General features: G+C 43.6%; 1 protein-coding gene across 12 annotated transcripts in view; it reads right to left on the reverse strand.

Annotated features, from left to right (window-relative positions):
• The window catches only part of LRGUK (leucine rich repeats and guanylate kinase domain containing), a 55221-nt gene that overhangs the window by 254 nt on the left and 41088 nt on the right, over positions 1-13879 (reverse strand). For 4 of the 12 annotated variants that reach the window (XM_021384278.1, XM_021384276.1, XM_021384277.1 and 1 more), the window contains 3 exons: positions 12361-12495; positions 6537-6706; positions 4771-5554 (listed from right to left, as the gene is read on the reverse strand). In XM_021384278.1, the coding sequence (XP_021239953.1) occupies positions 5418-5554; positions 6537-6706; positions 12361-12495 (442 nt within the window). In that variant the 3' untranslated portion in view covers positions 4771-5417. Of the gene's footprint in view, positions 1-9; positions 2314-4278; positions 4412-4510; positions 4664-4770; positions 5555-6536; positions 6707-12360; positions 12496-13712; position 13879 lie in introns of those variants that run through there. The other 8 variants (XR_002434263.1, XR_002434262.1, XR_002434258.1 and 5 more) reach the window with 7 other exon arrangements.

Consider the following 13879-nt stretch of genomic DNA (forward strand, 5'->3'; position numbering starts at 1 on the left):
CACAGTTAGTTTCTGTTCAGCATCTTTCATTATAGCAACCATAAATCAGCAGCTGAAGCCCAAGAGAGGAGGAAGGTGAGATTTACTGACATGGGAAACCTGGGAGGGGAACAGCTTGGAGGATATAGAGCCATTATTTTTGCCTCCAGCGTGGCCCAGGGTCATGGGTCTCTCCTGGTCCCCTTCCTTCTCCAAAACGTGCTGGAAATTTTTTGTAATTATTATTATTTTCCTTCTTCCATACAATTATAAGCAACTTGGCTTCACCCTTCACCCCCTGCTCTTTTTGAGCAGCTGGAAGATGGATGTGCTGACCTTGCATTGACCAATAGACATCCGTGCAGAGAATGCACATTAATTTACCCCTTTAAAGCCTGAGAGGGAGGAGGCAAAGCAGGAGCATCTGTCAGAGCCACACGGTCCCATTTCCCATGGAGGAGGTGCTGGGGGACAGACATAGGAAGACGCACGTTGTCCTTCATGCCCAGACAAAGGGTTAACCCTGCTTTGAGTCACCATGGGTGGAAATAATCCCTGGGCTGGTAGCTGCCCAAAGCATAGCACAGATGTGACATCTGGTGACCCCTTGAGCCAACATGGGGACAACACACGTCATGCAGAGCAGAGATGTCTTCTATCAAGATCATAGAATGGTTGGGTTGGAAGGAGCCTTAAAACCCACCCAGATCCAACCCCTGCCATGGGGTGGTTACCCCCTGCGTGATCTGGCTGCCCAGGGCCCCATGCAACCTGCCCTTGAGCACCTCCAGGGATGGGACATCCACAGCTTATTCATGCAGCCTGTTTCAGGGCCTCCCCACCCTCTGAGTAAAGAATTTGATCCTCACATTTCACCTGTATCTCCCCTCTTTTAGTTTAAAACCATTCCCTCTTGTCCTATCAGCATCAGACCATGTTAAAGGTAAGGGAGGGAGAGCAGCACAGCCCTTCATGGTCTCCACAGTTGAGTAGTGGAAGCCACAACACATGGGATTAATGCAAGAAAAAACACTCCTGGCTCCTTTTGAACCAAAGGAAATCTCTCCTTGTCTTGATGTCACCTGGACAGGGGTGGCCTCTGTGCTGTTACCAGCAGGGAAGTACAGGATTGACATGTGGGTCTAAAGAGAAGATCTCATGTCTGGAAGTACCTTTGGCACAGGGGATTTTTCACCATGGAGCTTTCATGCCTCTGATGGACATTGATTTATACCTTCATGCTTTTACTTGCTCTGAGGTCTGAGCAGGGAGAAGCAAGAATGATAAAAATGTAGGAGCTGCCTCCCCCCTCCTCCCAACAGCAAAAAAGAAATTCAGGCTCAGCAACGAGAGCTCTTCTTTCTCCACTTTACAGAAGACAGAACAAATATCTCAGAAGCTTGAAATATTTCAGGAGGGTTACCAAAAGGGTATGTCCAAGAAGCAAGATTTACTGCAGAGCCTATGTTGGGTACCAAGAAGTGTTTGCTTCAGCTCCAGCTTCGATGGAATGGGCACTTGAGTTGGGTTTGCAAATGCAACAGCATGGGGACAACAGCTGGTAAACAGACCCAGCACTGTTGGAAGTGTGGGATGAGACCACGGAAGGACCCAAATGGGTCTTCTTCAAAACCTTCTTTGGCTCTCCCTTGAATGAGGGATGCAAAGAGAAACATGGTCAGTTGGTGTAATCACATCGCCCAGCAACTTTTCTCACCCCCACTGCTCTACTGTTAAAAAAAAAAATACTGTAATTCAGTTTGACAGCTGCCAAATTAGCAGCATATTATGCAGCATATTCAATTAGACAAGCTCCTGAGGGAGCAGGCAGAGCTAGCAGGGCAGCCAGCTGCTGCTAGGATGCAACGCAGTGCTTCAGAAAGGTATTTTTAGAGATGGATGTGTGCATTCTGCAGAGGAATAAGGATCCCTTTGGTCAATCCAAGCCAACTCTTCACCATCTGTTTCCAGAAAGTGTTTTAAAAAAATAAAAATAAAAAGGTATAGCTGCTGGATTCACAGTAGTCTTCACATCGAGCCTCTACCAGCCTGTATCAGTGAGGTTAGTGGGGGAGGAAGCAGGGCGATGATGGTACAAAGTAGCAAAACAAATAATTTTGTGTCCATTTTTTCCCAGATCCAACTGACTAATTTGGGAAGTGGGTGCTGGAGAATTGAGCCAGCACTTACCTCCTGCTCTCATCTTCCACCCAGCCTGTAGCTGCTTGCCCTGGCTGTCTACATTCTCCTGGTCTGTGGAGTATCTCAGCCCCAGCACTCATTGTGCTCAGCAATTTGCAGGAAGAGCCACTTGTGGACCTCTGGAAGTCTTTCCTGAGTTGTAAAACAAACTTTAGCCAACAAACTTCATATCCCCTCATTTGGGAAGAGGTCTGAATTAATACACTCTACTCTTATGACTGCCATGCCTTAATTCAGCAACTCCTTGTCCTACAGCATCCACGTGATCCTACGCCACCCATGGTTACGCCTAGCAAGTTGCTATGGGCTTGGGGGAGGAATGGGGGTAACAAAATCATAGAATCATTATGGTTGGAAAAGACCACTATGATCATCCAGTCCAACCATCCACCTACCACCAATATTGCCCACTAAACCACGTCCCTTAGAGCCGCAATTCCACGTTTCTTGAACACCTCCATGGTCAGGGACTCTACCACCTCCCTGGACAGCCTCTTCCAGTGCCTGACCACTCTTTTGGAGAAGTTTTCCTCCAACATCCAACCTGAAGAGCTGCCTTCCACTTTCTAAACATCTTCACATAAGCAGAGACTTCTCTGCTTCATCTCAAAGATCCAGCACTCCATCCTTTGAGCAAAGACTGGTAAAGCCTTTGCCAACGTGGCAGAAAGCACCAGTATGGATTTTATTGGATGCTGAATGTTTAATTAAAAAAAAAAAAAAAAGGGAAATTAAACAACTTGTTATGCTCCCCTCTGTAAAATTCAGGACTCAGAGACTTGTTTGACTATGACTAACTTAAGGTGTTACTCCGCTGTAATCCAAACACTCTTCCTGCCAATGAAAACAGAGTTCCCCGAAACAGCCCCGCTTTTATCTGCCAGCCTATAAATATAGAGGCACCGAGTTGCAAGTTCTGTACTTTCAGCCAAAAATAAACCTTCTAAACTAAGAACGCCGAACTGTGAAGCTTCACAATCTGCTGAACAAAACGTAAATATTACACGTTGGCAATCCACCGGCACTGCTGCCTTTTGATGGGGCCAGATGTTCCACGCTTCGGGAAGTAGTGGGCAGAGGGCAGGTCCACGTAACGTGGTTTTGCTGGGAATCTCATAAATTGGGTGAGCAACTTGATCTGTGGTCTGCTGGGAAGTGAGGGGAAAGCAAGCGAGAGCGCATGGTAGTACGAGGTTGGGGAGGGAAGGCAAGAAATGGTTTCAAACTAAAGGAGGGGAGATGTAGCGTGGATATAAGGGAAAAAAATTACAGGAGGGGTAGCGAAGCATTGGAACAGGTTGCTCAGAGATGTGGTGGATGCCCCATCCCTGGAAACGTTCAGGGTCAGGCTGGACGGGGCTCTGAGCACCAATCGAGCTGTAGATGTCCCTGTTCAGTGCAGGGGAGTTGGACCAGATGACCTTTAAGGGTCCCTTCCAATTCAAACAATTTATGACATTGAATATTTGGCTGAATTGGCTTCAGCACGTTTCTAACCTAAGCCTCTCTCTGGTATTTTTAAAATCTGATGGTCTATTTGCCCACTGGGGATGAGTAACCCCATGGAACATCCCACATTTGGAAGTATTTGAGAGCTCAGGGCCCAGGAATTGCTTGCAAACTGGAAGATTCTCTTCAGCTGTTATTATCTGATACAAACCCAAGTAAGCCAACCAAAACCCCAAAGGAGACACTGATGTAGCTTGGGTATCACCCACCACTGCCCTTATTTTCCAGACATACAGTAATTAGTGTCCAGGAAAAAAACAAACAGAAAAACAACTGATCCATCTGCACTGCCTTCCTAATTTAAGCAGCTCTGTTACCAGGCTCAACTAGGAAGTGTGATCACCCCTGGCTCTGCTGTGTGCGAAACACAAGGCACCTTGTACATATTCATTAACCATGACATTAGCAATGCTACTATCACCTGTACAACAGCACAAACTGATATACTGATCAGCATCCATGTCAATCAAGTGTGCAGCCGGCCGTAACAGCCAGGATAACATCTGCAAAGGTATTTATAGAGACAACACAGCCATGCAGAGATTTGCCGAAGATATTGTGACACTGCAGTGGCAGTCAGGCACTCACCATGGTCAAAGCCATCAAGGTTCAGGCTGCAGCCTCAGCTACTTGAACTCCTCTTGAACCCAGCAGAGCAGCCCTAGAGTGGTAGCCACCGGTGCTTCTGAGGGGCTGTGCTTCAGCTCGAGGGCACGGCCAGCTGCAGTGTGGAAAGGAAGCTACTTAATAAAAGGCTGAGCTGTTTTACAGGCGTTGCTGGAATTTAAGGTCAGGCTATCTGCCTCTACTCATGACTTACTTTGTTTAGGTCACCCTATTTAAACAACAGAACCCCTCGGCCACACTCTGAACAGGCACAGTGGGGTACAGCAAAGCTGTTCCATGGACATGAGTCTGCACTGTGGCAGCGAGTTGTGTCTTCTTTGTTGCATGCAAAGACCTCTGAGGATCTCTGTAATGTAAATAGCAAGCAGTCTTCTTCTGGGTAGGCTGCTCAGGTAAAGGGCAGCACTATCTGTTCTATAAATGGATGGCAATGGAAATTAATCAGGACATACGTCAACTCAAGAGTTTTATTTATTTGTCAGAGCTCTGTTCCACATATAGAAAAACAAATCTGCACTTACCGCTTCAGCCAGTTCTCAAAAATCCTAATAATTTTTTTCTGAGGTTGTTTGTATAAATACATGTGCAAATGAAATAATTATGTCTCACCTCTTAAGAAAACACATTGTATTAAAAAAAAAAAAAAGCCAACTAAACGAAACCACTTGCAACCAGTTTTCACTGCCAACAACCCCAAACGTTTCACAAAATCCCTCTTCAAAATAATTCACTAATCCTACAACACAGGCAATATTACCAGAAGCTCTTATACTTCCACACCTCAATTAAATCTGTAAAATGGGAGGGGGAGGAAATAAATAAATTAATAGAAGATACAGACATGTGGTGGTGAGGAAAAATTCTACAGCATTTCCCAGCTCAGAACGCCCGGGGAAATTATTTCTAGTGTTGGGAAATGCAGAAATTACTTTTTAATAAAGTTATAAATAAATAACTTGTGGGAGAGTTAATCAGAAATGGATTTAGAAATAATCTTTGATAGACTTTGCTTTGTCAAAGAGAAATTCTACCAAATTCAGCGTTGCTGTTAGACAGAAAGCTTCAGTGTGACTCAGACCAAGACTTGGTAGCAGTGGCCATCAAGGGTTGGTGCCCTTTCGCCGAGATGGGATTGGAGGCAGGACAGGTTTGGAGTTGGTGAGCTGAGGCACGTGAGAAGAAGTGGTCTTGGGTTTGCTGTATTTTCTCTGAAGATTGTCACTATGAAGTTCAGTCTCTGCAGAAATTATGAATAAAGAAGTGAAAACACTTAAAGAGGTGCTGATTTCAGTGAAAAGTCAGAATTTGCCACAAAGTGCATCTCCAGCTGAAAATCCTGTATTTTGTAAGGGATAGACTACTATATTCAGGCAGTCTAGTAGCAACTCTAGCTCATGTAAACAGAGGAGTAACTTTATGCCTAAGCAGCCATTATTTGGAATTTCTCCCTACGTTCACTGAGAGCGAGCTGCTGCATCAAGCATGTTGCCTTTGCACCATGACGATGCTGTCACATCAGAACATTGTTTCTCGTGTCATTAACAGAGAGGCAGAAAGAAGCTGCCCTATCACCCAAATAAAGCTAATACAGAATCACAGAATTGTTTGAGTTGGAAGGGACCTTTAAAGGTCATCTAGTCCAACCGCTCTGCGATGAACATGGACATCTACAGCCAGATCAGGTGCTCAGAGCCTGCTGCAGCCTGACCTTGGATGTCTCCAGGGATGGGGCATCCATCACCCCTCTGAGCAACCTGTTCTAGTGCCTCACTACCCTTATTGTAAAAGACTTCTTCCTTATGTCCAATCTAAATCTCCCCTCGCTTAGTTTGAGACCAGTTCCCCTTGTCCAGTCACAACAGACCCTACTAAAGAAGTTTATCCTCTTCTTTCTTGTAGCCCCCTCTTTAGATACTGAAAGGCCACAATCAGGTCTCCCTGGAGCATTCCCTTCTCCAGGCTGAACAGCTCCAGTGCTCTCAGCCTATCCTCACAGAGGAGGTGTTCCATCCCTTGGATAATTTTTGTGGCCCTCCTCCAGACGCGTTCCAACAGATCCACGTCTCTGCTGTACTGAGGACTCCACATACCTGTGATATCTGAAGGGGAGCTGGACTAAATGACCTTTAATGGTCCCTTCCAACCCAAACAAATTCTATGATTCTATGATCGTTATAGTAAGCATAAGCAAGACTGTTACTCTGGAATATGCTTCAAACCTTTCAATCTGTTCACTCCATCTTCAGCTCCCCTGGGACCTTGGTGCTGAGCTCTGGCAGCTTCAGGAAGATGAGCAGGGGGAAGAGGGCTCCGAATGGGCAGACCTTCAGCAGCAGGTGCACCACTTGAGTTTGGAAACAGCCTACTAGCAGGCCCAAATCCTCTGCAGCTGAGAGTGGAAAATGATTTATGTTTTAAAATAGTGATAAAACAAAAAGCATATACACCAAGTCTGGTAGTATTACTGATGTTGCAATCACACGACTCAACCAGAAGTCAGAAATAAATGTCAGTGCTTATCAGTTACACAAAGATTTTTCACACATTACAGTTCTCTCAAAACTTCCAGCTGTAGCAAATACAACTACTATCTCCCAGTTTTCATTTATTGATTTAACAAATTAATCACACAAAGATGTGTAACAGAGGTTCATGCCACACAGTGAATCAACTTCAGAGAATCACAGAGATGTCTACAGTGGAAAGGACCTCTGGATCTATCTGGTCCAACTCCCCTGCTCAAGCACGGTCACCTACAGCAGGTTGCCCAGGACCATGGCTGGATGGCTTTTGAATACCAGATCTGGGATCAGAACTCACAGCTACTTATTTGGAGTCTGATAGTGATAGGATAGGGGTTATGGTTTTAAACTAAAAGACGGGAGATTTAGGTCAGATGTTAGGAGGAAATTCTTCACTCAGAGGGTGGTGAGGAACTGGAACAGGTTGCCTAGGGAAGCTGTGGATGCCCCATCCATGGATGTGCTCTAGGCCAGGTTGGATGGGACCCTGGGCAGCTTGATCTGGTGGGGGCAGCCAGGATCCCTTCCAATCCAACCATTCTATGAGTCCATGATTTCCAAATCTGCAGACAATGGCCTCTCTTGGTAAGTAAAATAAAATAGGAATTGCCTTGAAAAGAAGCTGTTCTGCGGTACTCCGGTGACAACCTGGACCACAAGTAGCCATTTACCAATGAGCTGTAACCAAGGCACCTTTGACCTATTAGGTATCTTACAGAAAAACTAACGCAAAACAAAGTCTGAGTGGTCTGAGACTCTTCATATCAAGGCAAAAATTAGTAAATGTGACAAAGATAATGGCCATATTGTAGCTTATTCTGATAGAGGCTTTCCATTTCCATCTATATAATATCAATTTACTTGAAGAAAAGTAAAAGGCCGTGACTGATATGGAGAGATCAATAATGACTTCTTTAATGTAAAACCATAACATATTTCTGGAGCAACGCCTAAGACATTTGATAATGTCTGTCTTCGTATAGAAAGCACTGTTCTGATCTACAAGGGTCAAACTGATTCATGGGTTTATGAATCTGGGAGGAAGCTCAAAGGTTACCCACCCTGACCTTATTGGTAGTGCAGGCCAAAAGAATTTCATCCTCTAATTCTTGCAAGATGCATTACACCATGTGAGAATACTGTGATTACAGCATTCTGAGGAATAGAGAGAGAACTTCTGTGGTATTTTAATAAAACCACGCAGTAAGAAGAAGGGATCATGAATAATGAGATTAAAAAAGTGTGTTACTCCCCAAAGAAACAGGTAATTACCTTCTAATTAGAGGTTCTGTAGAAGTCTATGCAATTTTTTGCTGCTGCCTTCAAGGTAAAGGAATATTATATTCTGTAATGAACTGAGTGCTTGTATCTTCCTCTGAGGTCCAAATGCATCCAAGGATGCTCACCAAACACTGAATGCAATAGACCTGTGCTTAACCCTAGCTGTAATCCCATTTTAGCTGTACATAATATGCAAGAGACATAACTGTGGTAAGGATAAGAAATTATGAGCATTATATCCAGCTTCAGTATAAAAAAAAAAACCAGCTTGGACAATTCAACAACATCAAAATCCAGCACACGAGCTGCTGAAGAAACATCTTCACTGCCCTTCTCCCTCACTGTCCCTTTGTAAAAGAGCAGGAGACAAGATAAACTGTGGGAAGTAACTGACCTACCTCCTGGCAGGAGATGACTCCTGGGTGTAGCAGTAAGGCAGGCATCCAAGTTCCCCCCAAAATAATATGGATAGCCTAATGACAAGAACCCTACCAATGAGCACTCCTGCAGAAATCTCTGTCATGTAGCTTGTAAGCAAGTAACTCACAAAATAAAAGCCAAATTACCAACATGATTGTCCCGTGTTGGTTGTAATTATGATTTCTCTGTGAGGAAATTGTGTTTTTGATGTAGCACCTTCTTCCACACAGAGAAGTGGTGTAAATTATAATGACAACTGCAGACTTGCAAGTGTAACCCACGTTTACTTGTGGCAGCAGACAAGCACATTTGTCTTAGGATACTCAATTTTAACTGAGTAGTATGGTAGCTGTGACAGCAGCTATAACAAAACTGTTACAGGGGAAGACTAGGAGCTTCACTAAATGCCTCACTATTATTTTGGTCTTAGCCAAACAGTGAGTTTTAATAAACCTTGACATAAGGCTCTATTGCAATGCTCATTTCTATGTTTAGTTGCACAGAGTTTAGCAAAAGGCTTCCCTAGTACAAACATCATGGGAAACAATTAAAGTTTCTTGGAATGTTACTCAGAATGAGAAAGTCATCAAAAAGTAAGTAGAGAAATTAGAGCTTAAAATAATAATAACCTATGTCCAGACCTTCCTCAGCACAAAAAAGAAAACTACCACATGTGGAGTAGGCACATGCCCTAACTTTAAACTTCTACCTCTATTTATATTTCCCCTTCATTTAAATGGAAAAGGAATGAAGAAAAAAAAAAGGACAAGAATACCCCATGGAATAATGAGATAAATGGAGTCTGACTGCACTAAACACAAATTATATTAGTAATGAGTAGAGGAATAAAGCCCTGGACTGCTACACATCTTGTTTAGATCATGCTTGCACTGGACTGCCAAACCCTAACATACATCATTGCACAGGGTGGCACAATATATCAATTGACAGATATTCTTCATTTGATTGTGTCTTGAGATAGCTCCTTGCTAAATGCACAGCTCAATGACAGCTGACATTCTGCCTTCCACTCACCAGCTCAACAGTTCCTAGCTCCACTCTGTATTTTGCTCCTCCTCTCTTCTCACCTTGCTGTGCTGTAACCAGATCATTCTAATAGCTGGCTTATACAACAGCCTTACAAGCACTGGTACAGGTACTCATCCCTGTAGGATGAGAAGTAATAGCCTTAAGTTGTGCCAGGCGAGGTTCAGTTGGATATTAGGAAAAGTTTCTTCTCAGAGAGAGTGGTGAGGGATTGGAACAGGATGCCCAGGGAGGTGGGGGACTCAGTGTCCCTGGAGGTGTTCAAGAAACGTGGAGATGTGGCACCGAGAGACATGGTTAGTGGGCATGGTGGGGAGGGGTTGATGGTTGGACTGGATGATCTCAGAGGTCTTTCCAACCTTAATGACTCCATGGTTCTATTTGCAGTCCCAGCACCTTAGAGCTTCTGTTCACAGAGCATCACCAGGGACATCACAAAATCCTATTAAGAAAGATCTCAGCATTGAGAAATGCAAAAAATTTGGGACCTGGACACAGTTGCCCAGCAAGATGTCAGACTAATCTGCAGACCCTGATCCCAGCAAACAGCATTTGCTTCATTGCCTGTGCCTGGAGGCACGTGGACGTCAGAACATTCATGATCTTACCCCTTGTTGGCTTTTTTAATTCTACTCTTTCTTCCATTCCAAATGTGGAAAGCATAAAATTGGGAAAAAGCAGAAGAAAAGATTAAAAGCACCTCAATATTCAGACAAGTAAAATCACTACAGGTTTTACTGCAGTACTTCAGAAGGGGGGAATTTTTTTTTTTGTCGGTATTTCAAATGCATCTACACAACAAGCATTTCCATCAACCATGCCTATTAGAAAATGTATTCCAAACTTTCCTTATTTCCCTTGCAAAAGAATTTGAACACCCGACTCTGTACAGTTTTGCGGTAGGCCTTGATGCACGCACAGAAAATGAATCAGATTAGCAGTTTGCATTCTCCCTCCTCACAGTTGTTTTTCCACTGCGTGATTAACGGTGCTAAATGAAAACACTGTTAAAGTCAAAACACCGAAATGTGGTGGAGTGGAAAGACATATTTATTCCCATATGCGAAGGGTGAGACCTTTACAACTCATCATAGCTTCACACTCATTTGAGTTATAGGTCTTGCCACTTGCTGGTAAGGACAGATGATGCATAATCCCTCTGCAACCTATTATGCACTCAGTTTCTCTCATATGCTCACTCTGTTCCCCTTCAGCACACTCCACTGTGGCACAAATACTCAGGACAAATGAATCTGCAGAGGCCTACGGTTTCAACCTCTTTACAGCATGCTAATTAACTACTTGTAATTACAGTGGCAGGTAGTACATCACACAGAAGGAACTGGCAGTCTCCCTAGGATGTAAAAGGAACACAGATTTTTTTTTTCCCCAACAGTAAGTTTATCTAAGAATTCTGCTTCAGTAGATCAAGAACAAAGTGAATGGGTTGAAATCTTACAAAGATGTTAGCATTTCTCTTCGCTTTGACTTATGTGAAAAGCTGTCTAATGTGCGTTTAGGAAGTTATTTAATGCAGTGATTTGTTCACTTAAAACAAATAGTTGGAAAATGCATGGTATGGGTGTTTTAATACAGCAGGAAAGGTAGCTTGGTTTGCACGGAGTGACAATAAGGTATGAGCTATGGGACTGAACCCATGATCAAATTCCAGCTTTCCAATAGTTGTACAGCACAGACTCCAGCTCACTCTCAGTTGGAGCTTTCAGATGAGCTTTGCATAGGTTCAGAAGAGTCTGGAGAGCTCATTTTACGATGGCTCAGGGCACGGCCACAAGTGCACATCCATTTCCAAGTGTGGATGGGGGATCTGGCATCTTATAATGCACTAGGTCATGCTGTGTGGCATCCGGCTGCTTCTGTGTATCCCATCTGGGCATGAGATTACAACAGATGGCCAGAAGAAAGGAAGAAAGGCTTATTCAGGATTCTGCATAGAAAAGCTGCAATGTCACTCGCTGTAATAGCTGGCAGCCAGAGCTCAGACATTCTTATGGAACAGGACAATGAGAGCAAGTCACAGCATTTTGGCAGGATAGCAATGTGAGACTTGCAAAACTAGTCAGCAAAATATAGCTGCCTTCATAGCTGAATGCCTGAAAGACAATGAAGATGTAGCCTTCTATCCTTCCCTCTCTACAAGCTTTATGTGAGATAGGAGCTGTCCCCTTTCCATACCTGTTTACCTACCCTGTTTAGCTGTGGTACGTATAAATGAGGATGCTTATCCCTCACAGGTAGAGATGCTGGACGAGATATGACACCTAGCAACAATGACTAAGGAAAGGCAAAGGTACTACAGAGGATCCTGGCAGAGTCGGCTGTTATCATCGATGAGATGTGAATGTGAAGACTGTGCTATTACCCAGAGTCTCCCAAATGGTATTCAGCATTAACTATGGTAATCCTCTAAAGAGGATAAGAAATAATTCTGGTAGCAATATCTGGTAATTTCTCTAAAAAAACAGTCGTCACTGAAGTTCTGTTTTTCTGTACCTGGGCCAAGTTTCTTTCAGCATCATTTCCTCTTCAAACATCCTGCTAATAGAAAGCTCTGGAAATTCTCTTTTTATGAGTTATGGTGTCTAAATGAAACCACTCCTGTGAATGACAAGACTTTTACACTGTACATTTAATAAGGCTGTTGATGTAATGGAGGAGACAAATGCATTAGCGTGGACAGTAGTTTTACATCTTGTGTACTGCAGCATTAACCTTCACTCCACGCAGTGGCAGTCTCAGAAATGGAACTCACCTGCTTTCCTTGTTAATCAGGGGGAAGCTGTGGTCTTGGGTGACACTCCTTCCATCTGAGACCAGAGGAGGACGTGTTGTTGGCTCCAGTAATTGCTGTTGGGAACTGCCTGGTGCAGGAGTGATTTCTAGGCCCCTAAAAAAAAAAAAACACAAAAAGAAAATAGAGGGCTTGTTACAGGCTTTTATTTACTGTGACAGAATAGCTAGTGCTTAGCTAGCTCCTAAAATGTGTCTGGATGAAGGGGAGAACTATCTCCAGTAGAAGAGAAGTAGGAATAAGCAGTTGAGATAGTAGTCCAGGTTCTGCTTAGAGCCAGTGGAGAGGAACAGCCACATTCACAGCAATTGCAATATTGACACCACTTCATTTATAGACCTGAACCACAGAATTGTTTGAGTTGGAAGGGACCTTTAAAGGCCATTTAGCCCAGCTGCCCTGCAATGAACAAGGACACCTAGTCAGGGACACTGTAGAATTAAAACCAAGCACAAGCAGCACCGAAGAGTGCCAGACATAAGAGATTCTTAATAAAATGCTGAATTTAAAATTACAACTCTTAGAGATTCCATACATCTACTTCCTGTACCAAAGCCATCCCACTGACACACGTCAATGACCTCTGAAGGAATCAGTTTGTTTCTAAGGGCGAAGAGCCCATTTAACTTCAGCATGTGCTCATTTTCTGCTTTCCCTAGAAAGCTTGTTAAGAGCATTTTTAACTGCAGTAGCAACTGGTGAATGCTTGTTCCGTGGGAGAAACTAGGTTTCAGAGAATCAGTGGAAAAGACCACTAAGACCACCTAGTCCAACTGTCAGCCCATCCCCACCATGCCCACTCACCATGTCCCTCAGTGCTCCATCTCCACGTTTCTTGAACACCTCCAGGGATGACAAGTCCCATCTTCAAAATTTTGAATTTTACATTTATTTAAAGCTTCCCATGCTTCAAGCTTTTGTTTCACTGTCCAGCAGCTGCTGGCTGGCAGTGGTGTTTGTTCGTTATTGGCTCAGATAAAAATCTGAACCAAACACATGGATAAAAGGGTCCGATTCCACTCGGCCCCCAGAGATACTGAGTGCTCTCAGAAATCCCTATGTGTGAATCAGCGTAACGGAAATAAATTTTTTTATGAAATTTAAAAATAAATTAAGAAATTCTCGTAACAAAGAACTCTGCTGAGTGGAGGACAGAAGAATTAAAGCAGAACTTTGAGGGCAGAATTCAAGGCCATGCTGACTGGGTCCCCACAGCAGAATGGTCTCCACTACTTGTAGAAAAGGTTGGTATTCACAGCCTATGATCAACTCTCAGAAGCTACATCTCAGCGGAAAAATGAATTTAAACCAACCTGCCAGACTGTTAAGCAGCACATGCATTTTTAAAGGTGAAAGGGATGTTTTCCCACTTTCTATCGGGGTGCCAAATGTCTTCTTCGCACTTCCTCTTGAGTTTGGTACCGTTGTTAGAGGAATTTAGACTTGCAGTGCAGCTCCTATTGCATGAGTATTCCTCAGC

Source organism: Numida meleagris, chromosome 1, assembly GCF_002078875.1.
Source record: "Numida meleagris isolate 19003 breed g44 Domestic line chromosome 1, NumMel1.0, whole genome shotgun sequence".
Lineage (NCBI taxonomy): Eukaryota > Metazoa > Chordata > Aves > Galliformes > Numididae > Numida > Numida meleagris.